The 21,671-nt window shown below is 54.5% G+C and overlaps 1 protein-coding gene and 2 long non-coding RNA genes across 3 annotated transcripts; 1 reads left to right on the top strand and 2 right to left on the bottom strand.

The window, feature by feature from the left end:
- Positions 1 to 169: 169 nt before the first annotated feature.
- LOC142931001 (uncharacterized) lies at positions 170 to 1,513 on the bottom strand. Its single transcript, XR_012947000.1, has 2 exons — positions 1,407 to 1,513; positions 170 to 978 (listed from the first exon to the last, which is right to left on the bottom strand). It is a non-coding gene; the product is annotated as an uncharacterized LOC142931001 (long non-coding RNA).
- LOC142931000 (uncharacterized) lies at positions 881 to 1,588 on the top strand. The gene is made up of 3 exons (XR_012946999.1): positions 881 to 986; positions 1,147 to 1,314; positions 1,513 to 1,588. It is a non-coding gene; the product is annotated as an uncharacterized LOC142931000 (long non-coding RNA).
- A 1,528-nt stretch (positions 1,589 to 3,116) lies between these two features.
- On the bottom strand, positions 3,117 to 21,096 carry LOC116952337 (calcium/calmodulin-dependent protein kinase type 1-like). Its single transcript, XM_032971591.2, has 11 exons — positions 20,584 to 21,096; positions 12,702 to 12,833; positions 11,549 to 11,623; positions 10,041 to 10,179; positions 9,581 to 9,707; positions 8,954 to 9,029; positions 8,537 to 8,649; positions 7,770 to 7,848; positions 6,373 to 6,460; positions 5,214 to 5,382; positions 3,117 to 4,507 (listed from the first exon to the last, which is right to left on the bottom strand). The coding sequence occupies exons 1-11, from the start codon at positions 20,670 to 20,672 to the stop codon at positions 4,503 to 4,505; spliced, it is 1,092 nt and encodes a 363-aa protein (XP_032827482.2). The 5' UTR covers positions 20,673 to 21,096; the 3' UTR covers positions 3,117 to 4,502.
- Between the last annotated feature and the right edge of the window lie 575 nt (positions 21,097 to 21,671).

The raw sequence follows: 21,671 nt of genomic DNA, 5'->3' as shown, positions 1-21,671 counted from the left end.
CCCAGGGTCCTCGGCTGGAGGTCGGGGGGGAGGCGTCTAGGCAAGAGCGAGGCGCCTGCTCGGCCTATGCCTGGCAATAATAACGCGAGCATTTTGAGACCCAGGAATTCAGAGGTGCAGACAACAACATTGGGGGGGAAGTGTAGAATGTTGAGCGAGGCGAGTCGCCTTTGTATGCAGTTTTTTTTAATTGTCAAACGCCGTCATTTTATATGCATAACAAAGCAGCCGTGTCGGGGAACCTCGCGTTGCCAAGGCGACCGCGAAACTCGAATTTACACGAGTTTAAACATCTTACACTTCGGAACAAAGTTGCGGAGCAATCGCTAGCAAAGTCGGGAGCGACTTTAACTCGGTCGCAATTGTCATGATAGACTGAGCAGCCCAAACAACAACAAAAACACACAATGTCAACAAAAACGAACTGCGAATGTTTAAAACATCTGCGCGCCGCGGTGTGACCACCCAGTGTGGAGTCGCACAAGTGGCTTAGTCGTCGTTGCGTGTTTGTGTACAGCGCAAAGATCCCCCGCGTAGTCTCTTAAGGCCGTCACGGCACACGAAGAGGGTGGGTGTGGCCGGCACCACGCCCGGCCGCCTTTGTCTCCCTAGACGGCGATGCTTTTACTACACGCCGCACCGGGTACTCATTGGAGGCTGAGTCGACCTAGGAGAGACCCAGGACCGGTTCAGACAGCATCACTGATGTTGGCCGTGAGCAGGAACCGAACTCGGGCGCCGGGTTAAAAGCGCCAGCACGATAACTGCCTTCCTCAGCGCTGACGTTTTTAACACACCGCACCGGGTACTAATTTGATGCTGAGTTGACCTAGTGGGGGTAGGGAAGACCTGGTTCAGGTATTCCCTCGCCACTGATGTAGACCGTGAGCAGGAGAAAACGAACGCGGGTCTGGCCGGGTTCGTAGCTCCAGTGCGCGAACCACTGCGCCACCGCTCCGCACACAGGTGCACGCACACCTGTACAGGTGTACGCACACCTGTACAGGTGTGCGCACACCTGTACAGGTGCACGCACACCTGTACAGGTGCACGCACACCTGTACAGGTGCACGCACACCTGTACAGGTGCACGCACACCTGTACAGGTGCACGCACACCTGTACAGGTGCACGCACACCTGTACAGGTGTACACACACGCGCACACCTGTACAGGTGTACACACACGGGTACACCTGTACAGGTGTACACACACGGACACACCTGTACAGGTGTACACACACACGCACACCTGTACAGATGTACACACACACCCACACCTGTACAGGTGTACACACACGGGTACACCTGTACAGGTGTGCACACACACGGGTACACCTGTACAGGTGTGCACACACACCTGTACAGGTGTACACACGCACACCTGTACAGGTGTACACACGGGTACACCTGTACAGGTGTACGCACACACACCTGTACAGGTGTACACACGCACACCTGTACAGGTGTACGCACACACACCTGTACAGGTGTACACACGCACACCTGTACAGGTGTACACACACGGGTACACACACCTTCACGGGAGCGTTGCATAGGTAACGGGAGTCTCGTCTATTCTGCAGCACTCCCGGCGTCTCTCAGTGGCACTCACTCTGTTCAGAACCACTCTCTAATCGGAACCACGACCTTTTTAGAACCACTCACCTCACCAATTTAATACTCTCTCTTCCCCCCTCATATCTCCTCACCCGTATATCTCCCATCTTCTCCCCTCACTACTTTACCCCCCTATTCCCTCCTCTCGTTTCATTGCCTCTCCCTTGCCATCCCCTCTTTATCGCCTCACCCCACTCACCTTACCTCTTCATTTCCCAACCACCTATCCCATTCTCACCTCTTTATCTCCCCCTCCTTACATCTTTATCTCTCCCACTATACTCTCACCTCTTCACCCCCCCCCCCCCCCCCACAATCTTCCACACTCTCACCTCTTCATCCCCCCCCACATCTCCCCCACCCTCCTCTCACCTCTTAACCCCCCCCCCCCATCTCTTGCACTCTCACCTCTTCACTCACCCATAACCTCTCTCCCTCGTCTCCCCCACTCCCCACTTCATCCAGTCCCCCTCATCTCTTCACCCCCTCTGCCCCCATCTCTCCCACTCTCCTCTCACCTCTTCACCCCCCCCCCCCCCCCAACACGCCTCCCCCCTAGTCTCCCACTCTTTATGGCGCCACTCAACCAGTAGCCTCCGCGCCTCCTCTTCGAGTGGACACCGCTGCTGTGCTCACAGCGCCAATGAAACGAGAGTGTTGCTCCATAAGGCCATGGTGAACTTAAACGCGTCAATGTTTTGCATCAATGTACGACCTCCCGTAGCGGCACCCAAACCCTAGTATCGGGGATCGACCGAAAGTTGAACGGTGAAAGGTTGCACGCAACATTGCTGATGTTGCGTGCAATATGGTGGTTGTTGTTACGTGCAACATGGTTGTCTATTTTTCGTTGTTCTACACGAGTTACAACACGGTACAGTTGCCAGTTACTCAACAACACAAAGCAACTTTGTTGAATCCCGCTTTCAAATCACGGACAATTTGTTTTTTGTCATTGAATACTGACGTTTTACCTCCCCAGGTGACGCCAACTGTGTGGTTATCGGCGTCACGTGGTCACGAGGCATGCATCTCGCACAGAACGGCCTGCGGAAGCGGATATCACAGAGCCACCTCTTAGATACCTTCTCCAGGTGACCGCTAGTCCACACACGGCAGACAGCGGCGCATCCTCACTCGCCCCTGCCGTATTGAGGGTAATGTTCATGGCGTGACTGACAAACGGACATTTGTAGTTCTCAGAAATGTAATTCGGCCAAATTAAGAATCGCGGTCAACTATAGATAGCACAACGCAGAGACAATGTTGCAATCAACAGCAAGAAAGTTGCACCATTCAACTTTGGGTTTCGGGGTTAAGAGCAGTGTGTCATTTGGGAATAGGGATAGGGTGAGAGTTAAGGGCTGGGGTAAGGTTTTTGGCTTGGTTTAGGCGTTGGGGAAATAATTAGATTTCGATTTGTTCGGAGTTGGGGAATGAGTTTAGGTTAGGGTTATATATGATAAATTCAGAGATTCGTGAGATGATTTTTGGGTAGGGGTGAGGGAGATAAGTTGAGGGATTTGCGGAATAGGTGGTGAAAGGAATAGGGGGGTAAGTGAGTATATAGAGGGTGTGTTGAACAATGAAGGGGAGGGTGAGTGATGGTATAGGGGGGTACGTGGGAAGAGAGGGTGGATGATTTTGGGGATTTGTGGATATGGGGTGAAAGGAATAGATGAGGGGGGATAAGGGGATGAGTGTGCGGGTCAGGGTTGGGTCTCTCTGCATAGGTGGGTGGTCTCGTGGGACGCGGCATGTGTGCGCAGCGACACGCGGCACTCACACCATCCCTGCGGCGCTCCCACAACCGCTGTGTAGTAGACCAGAGAGCCGTGCCGATCCGTTCCAACAGTGCATCCAGCAGCCGCTCATGTCTTATACCCCTGCAGTTCAATAGCCGCCCGGCTATGAATACACTGCCCCTGCCCATCCATTCCCTCCCTCCAGTGAGTTCTGGATCAATCACCACGGGTGCAGCGAGGTAGGAACTCAGGTTTTCTCCGCCTCAGATATGGACACGGGATTCCAGCTGCCCGAGTGACAGTTTGTGCAGCCACACGGCCTCGAACCGTATCGGCTTCTCTGGGAACCCAGGCTCTGCCAAATTTCCTGTTTCACGAAACGGACCAGCCTGCTACTCGGTGGTTGTGCGAACGTGGCAGCACTCACGCATACACTCACACGCAGACACAGAAATACACAAAGATCCTCCATGTATCCTACACAGGCTGTTGGTGCAAATTTTGTTAGCAAGCACCTATGACATGGGTGGTATGGCGAGGATCACGCCTGGCCACCTTTGTCTCCCCAGTGCTGATTTTTTTTATTTACACCTCACCGGGTACTCATTTAATGCTGAGTCGAACTAGGGTGAGACCCAGCACCACCAGTTTGGATAATCGCCACTGATGTTGGCCGTGCGTGAGAGAAAGAATCGAATTGGGGTTGGCGTGTTTGTAGCGCATTGCGCTAACCATCATGCCACCACTCTCCATCTACACCCACACCGACGCACACACACACACACACTCCCATTCCGCGTGTCACTACATTATACTCCATGTACATCCTCCTACATCCATAAAGTCACGCAGGATAACATACAGCTAACATACAGCTGACATACAACTAACGCGAGCTAACAGACAGATGACGTACAGGTGACATACAGGTGCGTGCAGTGTAAACATGCAACGAGGGGGGGTCACTGAGAAACCCCGTGAGACCCCTAAGACCCCCATGATAACTCCCTCATTACCCCCCGAGACCCCCTTGGAAGCCCCCCACCCCCTCTTTTAGGGGAACTTTTGCAGGTCCACGAATGACCCTGGCGTCGTGGTGGAGCCGGGGAACAGGGGGGGAAGTCGGGGCCCAGGCCCCCTTAATCTGAAATGACACGAGGGGGGAGGGAGAGGAGGGGGGGGGGTCAAGGTTCACGTTAATGACGTTGTGATTGTGAGTGCGTGAGCGAGTCCGTGTGTGAATGTGAGTCCGTATGTGTGCCAGTGCGTGTGTGGGTCTGCCCCGTGACCTGCCAGTGGGCGTTCGACACTTCACGTGGCCTCAAGGTGCACATAGCTTGGCACAAGCGTCGTGGTGATGTCACCGCCACTTAGTGGCGAATGGCGGTTGAGTGTGAGTTTTCCAGGTGTGTGAGTGAGTGAACGAGTGAGTCAGTGCTCAGTGTCAGTGATCGTTACAGTGTGTGTGTGATCATGTCAGTGTATACATGTGTGAGTGTGTCCGTGTGTGTGTGTGTGTCTGTGTGCGAGTGTCTCGAGCAGTTAGCACGATGTACTAAGAACCCAGCGATCTGACTTCGATTCTGGCTCACGGCCAACATCAGTGATGCTATCTCAACCGGTTCTGGGCATCCCCTAGGTCGACTCGGCCTCAAAATAGTACTGTACCTGGTGCGATGTGTAAACATCGCCATGAGGGAGACAATTGCGGCTGGGTGTAGTGCTGGCGACGCATCTATGTGCCGTGCCAGCCTTCGTAGGTGCTCGCTAACAGCACTCGCCCCTACAATCTGTCAAGGCCATACGAGAGATCTTTGTGTGAGCGAGTGTGTCACCGAGTGTGTGCTCACACGCATCGGGGGCCGTGCTGTGGGGTGCCCCCGCGGCCCCTCCCCTCGCAGGGCTGCTGGAGGGGGGAGGCGTCGGGGGGGGCACGGGGGAAGGGGGGGGGCCCTCCTGACTCGAGCCCAGATGCAGCCTCTGCATGTGCCGCACCACGGCCGTGGCATTGAACGCGCGCTGGGTGGGGGGGGGGGCACAGGGGGCAAAGGGGGCACGGGAGAGAGAGTTAAAATCCATTCTCACGCTGTCCCACTGCTGGTCACACGGAAGCTCTCTCCGTCCATCTGTATCGAATCAAAGTTAAATGTATGATTGTTTATTTAATCTCTCCGATCGTTTATGCAGGAAAGCCCTACTGAGCCTCGTGACTCTTTTTTGTTCCACGAGGGTCCTGCCCATACAGGAGGGGTGGTGGGGGGGGGGGGGCGATTTTTTTTGCGTAGCTCCCCAGCCGAGAGTTGATCCAACAAAGTTGAGCTGAACTTGCAGTGTGTGTTAGGTCGTGTTGATCCATGGGACCTCGGCATGGACAGCCTGCACACAGTGAGCAAAGCTGCTCCCTCCTACTCCTCTCTCATCCTCCCTTCTCTTTCTTCCTCCCTCCTCCTCTTCCCTCCTCCTGTTCCCTCCTCTGGAGAATGCACGTGGGGATCCCAGCGTAGAGCGACCACCTCCTCGACACGTCCGTCAATGGGCCTTGTTCTTCTTCATATCACGTACAGCTATTAATTTACATGCCATGAAGGGCCATTGCCTAAAACGCCGACGAGCGAAGTTCACGGAAACGGTGGAACAGGGGGGCCACCACTGCGTTGCCAAACTTTGCCAGAGTTTGAAAAATGACACTGCAAGCGACTCGGTCGTGGTTGCTACGCGAACTCACGACGCATGGCAACCACGGCCCCCGACTACGAAGAACGTGGCAGGACCCTCCTGCAGAAACGCCTTGAGACTCGCTAGAGCGGCACGCGCCGGGGGGGGGGGGGGAGTGCAGGGGTCGACGGTGCCCCCTCTACGACCCCAGCAACTGCTGCGGGCTTGCATCGTGCTCCCACACTGACTTAGGCCTGCCACCGTTCCGTTTGCACGTCGGCATGCGGTCCTGAGTAGTCCGAGGACCCCCAAATAGGGAGGTCCCACCCCCTACACCCCCCCCCCATCCCGTACCTTCCACTTGCGCTTGGCGAAGTTCTTACGAATCTGCGCGCTCACGGACTCGTGGATGTTTTTGTCGAGCGCCGTGTCCCCTGCGATCCTGTGGGGGGGTGGGGGGGGTAGGGAAGGCGTCACGGCGATACTGGATGTGGTGTGCACACAGCGTCGCAATGCATTGTGGGTTGCTGGCAGAGACTGCGGTGGGCGGCACGTGACGAGTAACAACTGCAAAAGGATCTTCGTGGGAGGTGTAATACTGGATGTGGTGTGCCGGGATTGTGTGTATGTATGTATATATACTGTGAGGAGCGGTAGTGTACATGTTTGTTTTGTTGTAGTACGGAGTTAGACTGACGGGCTTAATCTAAGTTTTCTTGTGGTTGTTGTTGTTTGACTTGCATCCCACTGGGATTTTTTGCACACAGCGTTGGTGTACGGTGCTTTTTTCAGGAATATTTTGCCGTGTTTTTTCATGGATTTTCTGTTTGCACAGTCACATAGTCACTTTAAGATGTTTTCTTGTTCGTGTTTTTGTTTTTTTGTTGTGGTTGCACCCGATTCAAGAGCCGAATGGCTCACAGGGCTATACCAAAATAAATAAAACTGAAAAAAAACGGAATAGTGTAGCGGTTAGAACGCTGCGCTACGAACCCGGTGACATAGCTGTGACTCCCGCCCACGACGATAATCTGAACCGGTCCTGGGCCTCCCCTAGGTCTACTCAGCCCGGTGTAGCGTGTAAACATCGCCACTAGGGAGACAAAGGCGGTCGGGCGTGGAGCTGGCCACCCACCTCGTAGTGTCCTGTGCCGGCCTTGATAGGTGTTCGCAAACAGCACTTGCCCCAACAGTCTGCTAAGGCTATACGGGAGATATTTGTCTTGTATGTACTGTATACATGCTTGTGGTTCAGAGACCCACCCCCCTTTGCCCGGTAGTGGGATCCGATGCAACCCTCATCCACCCTCCTGATCCCCTGAATTGTTTATAATCGTTTATTATTATTCACCTGGATAATCCCTTGTGTTGGAACATCCTGCCGACAAGCATGAACCTCTTTACCCAAACTGCTCCTCTCTCCATTTCTCTCCTTCCTCAGCCCTCTCCCTTCCCCCTCCCATTTTTCCCTCCCCCTCTCTCTCTCCCCCCTCTTTCTTCTCCACCACTCTCCATCCCTCCCTCCTTCCTCGCCCTCGCTCCCTCCCCCTCTCTCCCTCCCTCTCTTCCCTCCCCCCTCCCTCTCCTCCCTCCCCCCTCCCTCTCCTCCCTCCCCCCCTCCCTCTCCTCCCCCCCTCCCTCTCCTCCCTCCCCTCTCTCTTCTCCCTCCCTCTTCTCCACCACTCCCTCTTTCCCCCCTCTCTCTTCTCCACCACTCCCCCTCCCTCCCCCCGTTCCTCCCCCCTGCTCACCACGGGTGCTGCAGCGCCTGCTCACACGTGAACCGCTCAGCCACATCCTTCTCCATGAGGTGACGGATGAAATCCTTGGCTATAACAGACAAAATGGTCAGCAGCAGTATCATCAGAATCGTATTACTTTTCTGCGATTTAATTTTTTGATTTCACCAGGTTAAGGCCCACTGAGCTATGTAGCTCTTTTTCAGAAACGACCCGGCTATCGCAAATGATAGCTCAACGAAGTGGCTCATCGTGTAGCAATGTATAGCAGTTAGCCAAATACTCTAAACGCGTGTTTCTAAATGTGGAGGGAAAACCCGGCGGACCCCAAGAAAAATCCATGCGACCAAGGGGAGAACATGCAAACTCCTAATATACAGGTGTCAGGGCCGGGATCGAACCCACGACATCCTGCATACCAGGAGAGGGAGTTAACATCTCCTAGCCACCGCGGTTCCCCATTAGACACTGTAGTCATCGCCATTGTAACCACCGTCACCGTGCTCACCGTCATCCTTTATCTCACCGCACTGGGTGTGTTCACCACGGTGAACTGGGGTAATGATCAGTGTTACGGTGACCCCTGTGGGGTATTGGTCAGGGTGAACCCATGGGGTAGAGGTCAGATTCTTCGTGACTTCAATGGGGTAGAGGTCATGTTCATGGTGACCCATTTGGGGATTATAGGTCAATGTTACTGTGACTCCTGCTGGTAGTGGCCACAGTGAGCCCGTGTGATAGGGGTAGGGGTGACCTCGGTGGCGACCCCGTGACCTCACCAGAGTCGGAGATGTCGTCCCAGTAGGGGGAGTCGAACTCGTACTCGGCCTTTAGGATTTGGTCGAATAGACGTGAGTCGACCTCGTCGTAGAACGGAGGGTACCCGCACAACCTGCAGTACCACACACAGCCACGTGTACCACCGCACTATCATGTACAACCGCGCCACCACGCTACCATGTGTACTAACGCACCACTACGTGTGCTACCGCACTATTGTGTACAACCGCGCCACCACGCTAACGCACCACTGCACTACCGTATTTCAGCACTGGAAAGATAAAGGCGGCTGGGTGTGAGAGTGTGAGTCAGTGAGAGTGAATTATTGAGGTTGAGTGAGTGAGAGTAAGTGAGAGAGTGTGAGTGATTTAATGAAAATGAGTGCGTGAGAGAGTGAGTGAGAGTGCCAGACTCACAGGATATAGGAGATCACCCCGATAGACCAGCAGTCCACAGCACGCGTGTACGGCTTCTGAGCCAGAACCTCGGGGGCTTCACACGCAGGTGAAAACACACGGGGTAAACAAACACACAGGTAAATACACAGGTGAACACACACAGGTGAACAGTGACAAAGATTCCCCGTAAAGCCTTAACAAACTTTTGGGGAAAGTGTTATTAGTGAGCACCTATGAAGGCTGTAACGGCACACGAGGGGGTGGGTGGCCAGCACCACGCCCGGCCGCCTTTGTCTCCCCAGTGGCGATGTTTAAACACCGCACCAGGTACTCATTTGAGGTTGAGTCGAACTAGGGGAGGCCCAGGACCGGTTTTGATACTCGTCAGTGGTGTTAGCCACGAGGGGGAATCGAACTCAGCTCGCTGGGTTCGTAGCGCGGTGCGCTAACCGCTACACCACTGCTCCCCACACACGGGTGAACAAAGACACCCATACACACAGGTGACCACACATGCACACAGGTGAACACGTACACACACGTACATACCAGTGAACACGTACACAAGTAAACGCACTCAGCGGGGAGGCGTTTGGGCCGCCCCTGCATCCGCTCCGGCGGTGACTGCGCGTGCATGTGCCGTACCCACGTATCCCGGTGTGCCGCATGCCGTGGACATCACGCTGCCCGGCGCCTCCACCTTGGAGAGGCCGAAGTCGCTGATCATGATCTTGGAGTCGTCCTCGGCGCTGTAGTACAGCAGGTTCTCCGGCTGGAGGCACCGTCACCGTTACATCGTCATCGTTGCATCATCGTTACAATCACTCTGCATCGTCAAAATTAAATCACTCAATGTCACCGTGATGTTACGCGGCAAATTCATCGTGCGACTTCACTTGATATCACCGTGAGTAGTGAGTGAGTGGTGAGTGAGTGGGTGGTGAGTGAGTGATGAGCGAGTCTTGCGTGAGTGGTGTGCGAGTGTTGATGGCGAGTGGGTCGTGCGTGCGTGCGTGGGTGGCGAGTGAGTCGTGGGTGTTGACGAGCGAGTGGTGGTGAGCGAGGGAGTGAATGAGTCGTGCGTGAGCGGCGAGTGGACGCTCACCTTGAGGTCACGGTGCACCACGCCTTGGCCGTGGAGGTGCGAGACTGCGCGCAGCACCTGGCGGATGAGGGCGCTCGCGTCGCGCTCCGTGTAGAAGCCGCGCTCCACGATGCGGTCAAACAGCTCCCCGCCCGACACCCTGCAGCACCCAGCAGCATCAACAACAACACCAAATAGCATCAACAACAACACCCAGCACCATCAACACCCTGCAGCACCCAGCAGCACCCAGCAGCATCATCAACAATACCCAGCTGCATCAACAACAACACCCAGCACCATCAACACCCTGCAGCACCCAGCAGCATCATCAACAATACCCAGCCGCATCAACAACAACACCCAGCACCATCAACACACTGCAGCACCCAGTAGCATCAACAACAACACCCAGCACCATGAACACCCTGCAGCACCCAGCAACATCAACAACAACACCCAGCACCATGAACACCCTGCAGCACCCAGCAGCATCAACACCAAGCAGCACCCAGCTTCAACATCCTGCAGCACCCAGCAGCATCAATAAAAACACCCGGTATCAACAACACCCAGTAGCATCGTCAACAACAACAAACACCCAGCAGCAGCATGAACAACAACAACACCCAGCATCATCAACACACAGTGGGTCTGTTCGTGTCCGCGAAACAGAGAGTTAATTTCCCGTTCACGACCAGTAATGGGGGGCGAATGTGTGGACCGGTCCTGTGCCTCCTTCTCGGTGATCTCAGCGTTAAATGAGTAGCTGGTGCGTTGGTTGTTACACATCAGCACTGGAGAGACAAAGGTGGCAAGGCGTGGTGCTGGCCACAACAGCAGCAAGTGCTGTTGAGCTGCCCCCCGGCAGCATTTAGCCACAACACTCAGAATAGAGGCAACGAGGGGGATCTGTGTCTGTTAGTTCATTTCTAGTTCATTTATTTGGTATAGCCCTGTGAGCCATTCGGCACTTGAATCGGGTGTAACCGCAACAAACAAAAAACATGAACAAGAAAACATCTTAAAGTGACTATGTGTGACTGTGCAATCAGAAAATTCAGGAAAAAACATCAAAATATTCCTGAAAAAGCACCGTACACCAACGCTGTGTGCAAAAATCCCAGTGGGATGCAAGTCAAACAACAACAACCACAAGACAACTTAGATTAAATTAAAGCCATCAGTCTAACTCCGTACTACAACAAACAAACATGGCCAAACCAAAAAACGTTTTCGAAATCACCAAAATAAAGCCATAAATGCAATGTAACAGTGATCACAGGGACTGTGACCGAATTTTTAACAATAAACTACATAAATAACATGTAACACCAAACCCTAGAGCCATAGCTGGCTGCATGAGTCACTCCACAACAACAGGAGCATCAGTCGGAGTATCAACATTTTTCAATGCACCTTTAATATCAGCACACTAAACCAAAATACAGATAATACTTTGCAGCAGTCATCCGGAGCGAAAACATTTTATTTTATTTTAGTTTGTGCGTGACAATGTCGGGGCTCACAGCTGCATGATAAGGTAGAGGTGCGAGTCGGTCTCGTAGATGTCCTCCAGCGCGATGATGTTCTCATGTTTGATCCTGGGGCACACGCGCACGCACGGCACACCACATCCAGTATTCCCCTCATCTCTCTGCGGCTGTGGTCAACACTGAGCCACGGACCACTCGCTCCATTTGCTTAACCATGACCGGGAAAATATCCGCGCGAGAAATTCAATCCTGGGCATCGCCATCATTAACATCACCAGCATCATCACTGTTATCACTCTCATCACCACCATGGTCACGAATAATAGCATCGTCACCATCTCCCTAATCATCTCCAGGCACCAACGATACACACAGCCTGAACCTCAAATGGTAGGGTCCATTAAATAATTCTGTAGCCTCTCCTCTCTCACCTGGAGAGCACGTGCGCTCCGTGCCCCACGTGACGCTCGCCTGGAAAGCACGCGTGCTCGTTACACCACGTGACTCACCCGGATAGCACGCACGCCGCACGTGACTCTCACCTGGAGAGCACGCACGCCCACGTGCCCCACGTGACTCTCACTTGGAGAGTACACACACCCACGTGCCCCACGTGACTCTCACCTGGAGAGCACGCACACCCACGTGACTCTCACCTGGAGAGCACGCACACCCACGTAACTGTCACCTGGAGAGCAGGCACAGCCACGTGACTCTCACCTGGAGAGCACGCACACCCACGTGACTCTCACCTGGAGAGCACGCACACCCACGTGACTCTCACCTGGAGAGCACGCACACCCACGTGACTCTCACCTGGAGAGCACGCACACCCACGTGACTCTCACCTGGAGAGCACGCACACCCCCGTGACTCTCACATGGAGAGCACCCACACCCACGTGACTCTCACCTGGAGAGCACACACACCCACGTGCCCCACGTGACTCTCACCTGGAGAGCACGCACACCCACGTGACTCTCACCTGGAGAGCACGCACACCCACGTGACTCTCACCTGGAGAGCACGCACACCCACGTGACTCTCACCTGGAGAGCACGCACACCCCCGTGACTCTCACATGGAGAGCACCCACACCCACGTGACTCTCACCTGGAGAGCACACACACCCACGTGCCCCACGTGACTCTCACCTGGAGAGCACGCACACCCACGTGACTCTCACCTGGAGAGCACGCACACCTCGTTCTCCACGGTGTTGTCCTTGCCGCGGAGTGCCGTCTTGGCGATGCACTTGATGGCCACGTGCCTCCCCGTGGAGCGCTCCTCTGCCAGCACCACCTCTGAGAATGCGCCCCTGAGACACGGGGAGACACGGGGAGACAAGCGGGGGGGTCACGGGGACACACGCGGAGTCGCGGGGCGACTTGGAGACAAGGGTGGTCATGGAGAGACGCAGAGAGACACACGCAGAGACACGTCCCAGCCTTCATAAGTGCTCACGAACAATTTTTGCCCCAACAGCCTGTGCAAGCTACACGGGGGATCTTTGTCTTATACTTATGCCTGTCTGTATGTATGTGTCCGAGTGTATGTGTATACAGTATATGTATTGAAAACGAGTGTGTGTGTGTGTGTTTACATGTGTTGATGTATGCTCACAACAACGAGCGGAGCACTGGGCGGCTAAAACGCAGAGAGTTGGTACAGCAATCTCGGTCAACCCATGGCACCTGGGCCTGTTCCGTGACCTGCGAGCGAGTCCTTCGACACTTCACGTGGGCTCAAAGTGCACCTAGCATGGCACAAGCGCCGTAGTGACGTCATCGTCACTTAGTGGCGAACGACGGTTCTTATTGCTCTGAGTGTACGTGTATATGTGTACGCGCATGGCCTCCAGAGTGCACCGAGCCTGGCACGGGCACTGTGTTGAATTCGCCGCCACCACGTGGCGAGTGAATGCATGCGCATTGCGTCCCCTCGGGCGAGAGGGGCCCCTTTCCGGGGGTCCCCTCGGGTGAGAGGGGCCCCTTCACGGGGTCCCCGCAGGCGAGAGGGGCCCCTTCCCGGGGGTCCCCTTGGGCGAGAGGGGCCCCTTCCCGGGGGTCCCCTCGGGCGAGAGGGGCCCCTTCACGGGGTCCCCGTGGGTGAGAGGGGCCCCTTCACGGGCGAGAGGGGCCCCTTCCCGGGGGTCCCTCGGGCGAGAGGGGCCCCTCCATCCTTCCCCTCTTCCCCCCCCCCCCCATACAGAAAGAAAACTGCTAATGTGGACAACCGTGAACTGTCACACACACACACACATGGGTTACATATTAAAACAAAGATCCCTCGCGTGAACACACAACGTGCTGCGAAGGCCTCGACGGGTGCACCACCGGTGGTGGAGGGGAGGGTGGTGGGCAGGGGTGTGGTCAGAACCGCACCCGGCCGCCTTTGTCTCTCCCAGTAGAGATACTAAACACAGGGGGGCTCTTCGCACGCAGGCCTGGCCACTCGCCAGGTTGAGTCTGCGAGCTGCTGCTGTCCTCACTTCTGCTTTTCCCAACGAGAACACGAGGAGGAAGAGGAGAGGGAGTGTGTGTGTGGGACTGTGTGGTTGTGTGTGTAGTGGGGAGCGATAGTGTAGCGGTTAGCGCGCTGCGCTATGAACCTGGCGACCCGGGTTCGATTCCCGCTCACGGCCAACACCGGTGACGGTCCTGGGCCTCCCCTAGGTCGACTCAGCCTCAAAGCAGTACCTGGTGCGACGTGTAAACATTGCTACTGGGGAGACAAAGGCGGTCGGGCGTGGTGCTGCCCACCCACCCCCTCCGTGTGTCGTGTCGGCCTTCATAGCTGCTAGCTAACAGCACTTGCCCCGACAGTCTGTAAGGCTATGAGGCAGATATTTGTTGGAGTGAGTATGAGTGTGCGTGGAGGTATGTGTGGGAGTGAGCGTGCACGTGTGGGGAGCGCAGTGATTAGCACTCCACGAACCCGGCGACCCGAGTTCGATTTCCACTCGCAGAAAAAAAACAGTGACGATTATCTGAACTGGTCGAGGGCCTCCCGTAGGTTGACCTTGGATCAACATTACAACTCCTCTGGCATTTCAAACCCAGAACACAACTGACCAAGGCCGTAGCCATGGAGACAACATTGGGGGGGACTAGGGGGGGGGGTCCCAACCCAGAAAAATATCTAAATTTGAAAACTCATTTCCTGCCTAAAATATTTCAAAATTCACGAACACATGGGATAGACTTTTTATTTATTTTTGACAATGTCTAATAGTGTGTTGTATTACATTGCTCTGTTTTTACTTTTTTTTACCATTGCTTGTTTCATTGTATGTAATGGCAGAGATTAGGGATTAATAAAGTACAACCACAATCATATAAACATAAATCTATGCATTGATTTATATGAAGACAAGTCCAGATATTGTGGCCAAGGTTTAGCAAATTGTTGTTTGGATGTGTCCCCCAATATATATTATAATTACGGCCTTGCAACTAACACATGGCATCATCAGGTATGGGTGGTGTGGGTGGCCAAAGGGAGGAGTGGAGGATACAAAGATCCCCCGTGTAGCCTTGGCAGACTATTGGGGCAAGTGCTGCTCGCGAGTATCACCTTCGAAGGGCGGCACGGAGAACAACACCATCAAACAACTAACACCCACCACAACCTTCAACTAATGTCATTGTCAAAAATACCATCACCATCACCGCCAACACCACAACCACTAACAGCACTACAACCAGTAACTGACGCACCGCTTACACCTTAACAGATTATTTGGGCAAGGGCTGTAAGCGAGCACCGATTAAGGCCTAAACAGCACACGATGGGGTGGGTGACCAGCACCGCGACCGGCCGCCTTTGCCTCCCGTTACAAATCGCACCAGGCACTACCAATTTGACGGGTTCATGTAATCGCCGCTGTTATTGACCGTGAGCGGGAATCGAACTCGGGTCGCCGGATTCGTCGCCGGATTCGTAGCCGCAGCGCGCTAACCACTGCACTACCGCAACCCTCTACAAACACCGAATCCCCCCCCCCCCCCCACCGTGTAACCCAATCCTGCGCGTTAGCCAAGTACACACACAATCCCGCTGTGTGTGTGTACCTACAGCACCACGTGTGTTTTAGGCACACAACACTCGCAGACGAACGACAATCTGACGACGACGACGTCACGGCGACGGCACAACCTGAATGCGTTGTGACGTCACCGTTGTGACGCAGCGACGCGAGTGCCGAGTTCTGCGTTGTGCGCGTCGACCTGGGGATCAGACGTCTCACAGAGAGGAGGCAGCCCTTGCCTATAAACCAAGGCCGTAATTATAATATATTGAGGGGGACACATCCCAACACATCACCCCCAATATTCAAATATGCTCAAAATGTCCCCCCCCCCAATATATTGCTATAAAAAATAATTGCTATGCTATGTAAATGAAAACAACAATTTGCTAAACCTTGGCCACAATATCTGGACTTGTCTTCATATAAATCAATGCATAGATTTATGTTCATATGATTGATTGTGGTTATGGTTGTACTTTATGAATCCCTAATCTCTGCCATTACATAAAATGAAACAAGAAATGGTAAAAAAAAGTAAAAACAGAGCAATGTAATACAATAACACACTCTTAGACATTATTGTAAAAAAAAAGTCCATCCCATGTGTTTAGTGAATTTTTGAATATTTTAGGCAAGAAATGAGTTTTCAAATTTAGATATTTTTTCTGGATTGGGACCCCCAGACACCCTGGAAGATTTGGTCCCCCCCCCCAATGTTAACTCCATGGCTACGGCCTTGCTATAAACACCTGGGCAGTTTCACGAGCACAGGATCAAGCGAGCCAGAGACACTGCTGATGAGACGCTGAATGACGAAACCGGTCCAGAGTTGTGCAACGCGTTGAATCAACGCGTGCCGAAGTGATGCGCGTTGACTCGAGATTTAAGGGCCGCGCGGGCTGACCGTGACGTGTACGGAAAGGTCGTCCTTGTTGATGTGGAGGGCTGACGTGGGAAGAAGGTGGGGGCGGATCGTCGTCTCGCGCAGTTGCTTTGTCAACAGAACCCTTCACTGCGTGTGCACAGACCGCAGAGATAGAGATCGCCCGGATAGCCTCCACAAGCTGCGGGGGAAAGTGCTGTTAGCGAGCATCTATGCAGGCCGTCACGGCTCACCATGAGGGTGGTCGTGTGCCAAAAATAAAACACAAGTGCCGGCCGCCTTTGTCTCCCCGGTGCACCAGGTAAGTTGTTTGAGGCCGAGGCGCCACAGGGGATGGGGGGGGGGCAGGACCGGTTTGGATAATCGTCACTGGTGTTGGCCGTGCGCGGGAATCGAACTCAAGGTCGCTGGGAATGGTCGAACTCTATACGCCGGGTCCGTAGCGCACTGCGCTAACCGCTGCCCCACCGCTCCCCGCGCCGGCGTTTGGGGATGAATTCATTCGCGGGGCGCAGCTGGGACGAGGGAGTGAGGAGTGTGGGGTGTGTGTGCACGTGTGTGTCTGTGTGTGCACGTGTGTGTGGGGTGTGTGTGTGCGCACGTGTGTGTGTGTGCGCACGTGTGTGTGTGTGCGCACGTGTGTGTGTGTGCACGTGTGTGTGTGGTGGGTGTGTAGGGGGTGTGTAGGGGGTGTGTAGGGTGTGTGTGTGGGGGGGGGGGGGGTGCACGTGTGTGTGTGTGCACGTGTGATGTGTGTGTAGGGGGTGTGTAGGGGGTGTGTAGGGTGTGTGGGGGGGGGCACGTGTGTGTGTGTTCACGTGTGTGTGTGTGCACGTGTGTGTGTGTGATGTGTGTGTGCGTGCGTGTCTCCACGAGGGCTATGCGCTGCATCTGTGTCTGTTTGTGCGTGGTGCTGACTACCCACCCGCCTCGTGTGCCGTGTCGTCCCGAATGGGTGCTCGCTAACAGCACTTGCCCCACCAGTGTGTTAAGGCTATACGGGGGATCTTTGTATGTGTGAGCACGAGGCCGTGGTGTTGGCCAAACCGCCCCGAATAGGAGCTACTCACTAACAGGCTTTGCCCCAATAGCCCGTGTGAGCTATAACGTACGGTGCGAAAAACAATTCGACACACTGTACATACACACATGGGGGATATTTATCTGTGCGAGTGGGGGCGCAGCGGTTAACGCACTGCGCCACGAACCCGGCGAGCAGAGTTCGACGATTCGCGGCGACCCCGAGTTCAATTCCCGTGCAGGGACAACCCCAGTGGCGATGATCCGAACCGGTCCTGGACATCTCGCCCCCGATATCGACTTGCCCTCGAGCAGCAACCCGGTGCGATGTGCATAACAACCATCGGCACTAGGGAGACAAAGGCGGCCGGGCGTGGATTTGTCCACACTGCATCGCCCACCCCCCTACTTGGAGCGCCGTGTCGGCCGTCAGTGGCGACTCGTGAACAGCACTTGCCCCAGTAGCCAGTTTAGGCTCAAACGGGGGAAGGGTGTGTGTGTGTGTGTGTGCGCAGAGCCCATATTTGAGATTCTTTACCAATGAGGAATACCAAATAAATAACTCACAAATCTTTTATACTTCTCGCCTCAATGCACGTGTGAGTGCTATGTCTGTGCAGTGCCGGATGATACTCATAGCAAAAGTAGCTACATGTGTAGCTGCTACATTATGTAGCTGCTACATTATGTAGCTGCTACATGTGTAGCCGCTACATGTGTAGCCGCTACATGTGTAGCTGCTACATTATGTAGCTGCTACATGTGTAGCCGCTACATGTGTAGCCGCTACATGTGTAGCTGCTACATTATGTAGCTGCTACATGTGTAGCAGCTACATAGTGTAGCTACTACATGTGTAGCTAAATGCTTTCAAGCTATCAATTCCAGTTCAATGATTCTGCACTTGCTCTATCGCTATAGTACTATACCGCCTTCAACTTTTATGAACGACTTGGTGTTTAAGGTTAGAGATTTGTCGTATTATCTGGCTGTATAGCAAATGAAAAAATACAATTACTTTACTATGCAAGTAAAACATGTGTTTTTATATTTATGTGTTTAAAAAAAAATAGGACCCCTTTATAACATATGCTACAGGCCCCGCACGAGCTAGTCCGGCACTGTGTCTGTGCGCGTGCGTCTCTGACGGATGTGCGGCATCTGCCAGTCATCTCAATTCAGTCAACCCATGGGCACCTGGGACAGTTCCGTGTGGTCTCAAAGTGCACCTAGCCTGGCACAAGCGCCGTGGTGACGTCACCGCGACTTGGTGGTGAACGCGGGTTGTTGTTGTTGTCTGTGTGTACACGTGTGGGGAGCGCGGTAGTGTAGAGGGAAGTGTAGCGGCTAGCGCGCTACGAACCCGGCGACCCGAGTTCGATTCCCCCTCACGGCTACCAACACCGGTGACGATTATCTGAACCGGCCCTGGGCCTCTGCTAGGTCGAGTCAGCCTCAAATGAGTACCTGGTACGGTGTGTAAACATCGCCACTGGGGAGACAAAGGCGGCCGGGAGTGGTGCTGGCCACCCACCCGCTCGTGTGCCGTGCCGGCCTTCATAGAGTGCTCGCCCACAGCACTTGCCCCAACGGTCTGTGTGACGTCCGTAGAGGAAGAGATGATTGAGAGATGGTGAGGAGATGAAGGTTGATGAGAGCTCACTGGATGTGAAGAGAAGATATTGAGCAACGGATGATTAAGAGAAGACCGTGTTCAGGAAATGAGCAGATGATGAGGTCGTAGGATCGTGACAGATCAAGAGGAGACGTTGGAGATGTTGAGATGACGATGAGATGATGTTGTTGAGGAGGGGGAGATGATGTTGTTGATGATGGTGATGATTTTGAGATGGTGGTGATGGTGTTGAGGATGAGATGATGGGAATGATGTTGAGATGATGGTGCTGAAGACATGATGGTGATGGTGTTGAGGAGTAGATGAAAGTGAGGAGATAGATGATGGTGATGTTGAGATGATGGTGCTAAAGAGATGATGGTGATGGTGTTGAGGAGTAGATGAAGGTGATGTTGAGGAGATAGATGATGGTGATGTTGAGATGATGGTGATGGTGTTGAGGAGTAGATGAAGGTGATGTTGAGGAGATAGATGATGGTGATGTTGAGATGATGGTGCTGAAGAGATGATGGTGATGGTGTTGAGGAGTAGATGAAGGTGATGTTGAGGAGATAGATGATGGTGATGCTGTTGAGATATTCATGAGAAGGTATTGAAGACGTGACGAGACCCGCGAGCGGAACTCGTGGTTCGATTCCCCGGGGTTTGAATGAAATGAGGAACTAAACAGAGACACAGGTCCCCCCGGTAGCTTACACAGACTATACGGGCAAGTGCTGTTAGCGCGTAGTACCACGTATAAAGGTCGCCACGGTTGGTATGGCCGGGACCACGTCCAGCCGCCTTTGTCTCTCCAGTGCCGATATTCACACCGCACCAGGAACCAATTTAAAGTCGCGTCGACCGAGGACCGGTTCAGATATTTCCTGCCACGTGGGTCGCCGGAATCGTTGCGCAGTGCACCTAACCACTTCGCCACCGCTCCCCACACACATACACAAGACACAAAGATCCCCCGTGTAGCCTGTAACAGACTGTTGGGGCAAGTGCTGTTAGCGAGCACCTATGAAGGCCGACACGGCACACGAGGGGGGTGGGTGGCCAGAACCACGCCCGGCCGCCTTTGTCTCCCCCTAGTGGCGATGTTTACTGCACACCGGACCAGGTACTCATTTGAGGCTGAGTCGACCTAGGGGAGGCCCTGGACCGATTCAGATAATTGTCACCGGTGTTGACCGTGAGCCGGGAATCGAACTCGGCTCGCCGGCTTCGTCGCGCAGTGCAGTGCGCTGACCGCGACACTACCGCTCCCCGCACACGTCCACACGCACACAAAGGCAAAGATCCCACGCATAGCCTTGACGCACTTTCGAGACAAGTGCTGCTCGCGAGCAAAAGCAGCAGCGCCGCCTATAAAGGTCGGCACGGCGCACGACGCGGGAGTAGGGGGGGGGCGGTGTGAGTCAGCACCACACCCGGCCGCCTTTGTTTCCCCAGTGACACGCGCGCACACATGTACACGCGCGCGCGCACGCACGCGGACACACGGCACTCACGTCCCCAGGACGTCTCTGAAGAGGAAGAGTCCCTTGATGTCCGGCGTCTGCTTCTTCTCGGGGCCTCCGCCCTCTGCGCGAAGTGGCATCGCCACCCTCTGCCGCTCTGCGTCCCGCTGCCTTACCTCTCCCTTCTCTCTCCAGCCCCCCGAGCGCGCGCTCTTCTCTCTCTAAATCCTCTCCACCTCTGCCCTCTAGCTCTCTCTCTCTTGTCCCCGCGCTCCTCCCTCCCTCTCTCTCTCGCTCGCCTCTCTCACCCACCACTCCTCTCGCACTCTCTCGTCCCTCTCTGATCTCTCTCCTCACTCTAATCTTGTTCCTCTCCTTGCCTCTCCCTTATGTCTCTCTTATCTCGTTCTCTCTCTCTCCCTCGCGACGTTGCTGCGACCCAAGTAGGCTGCGGAACGCGGAGTTCGGGTCACGGAGGAGGAGGGGCTGGGTTCGATGCCCCGCGCTTTGCTTGGCAGCTTCACGCGCTGCTCTCTCTCCTGCTCTCTCTCCTGTTCGCACCCCCCCCCCACCGACCCCTCCCCCTTTAGACGCAGAGAACCGCAAGGGCGGAGCGACTGTCTCGCTCTCTCTCTTTCCCTCCCTCTCCCTTCGCTCTCGCTCCATCTCCCTAAATCTTCTTTCCAAGCTCTCCCTCCCTGTCTCGCCTTCCCCTCTCTTCCTCTCCCAGTCTCTCCCTCCATCTCCCACTCTCTTCCTCCATCTCCCACTCTCTCCCTCCATCTCCCACTCTCTCCCTCCATCTCCCACTCTCTCCCTCCATCTCCCACTCTCTCCCTCCATCTCCCACTCTCTCCCTCCATCTCCCACTCTCTCCCTCCATCTCCCACTCTCTCCCTCCATCTCCCACTCTCTCCCTCCATCTTCCTCTCTCTCCCTCCATTTCCCACTCTCTCCCTCCATCTCCCACTCTCTCCCTCCATCTCCCACTCTCTCCCTCCATCTCTCTCTCCCTCCATCTCCCACTCTCTCCCTCCATCTCCCACTCTCTCCCTCCATCTCCCACTCTCTCCCTCCATCTCTCTCTCCCTCCATCTCTCTCCCTCCATCTCCCACACTCTCCCTCCCTCCATCTTCCT

Source organism: Petromyzon marinus, chromosome 46 (assembly GCF_048934315.1).
Source record: "Petromyzon marinus isolate PM22_M1 ecotype Great Lakes invasive population chromosome 46, UKy_Petmar_22M1.pri1.0, whole genome shotgun sequence".
NCBI classification, from domain to species: Eukaryota; Metazoa; Chordata; class Hyperoartia; order Petromyzontiformes; family Petromyzontidae; genus Petromyzon; species Petromyzon marinus.
Note: the sequence above shows the minus strand (reverse complement) of the source record. Positions and strands in the feature narration are given on the sequence as shown.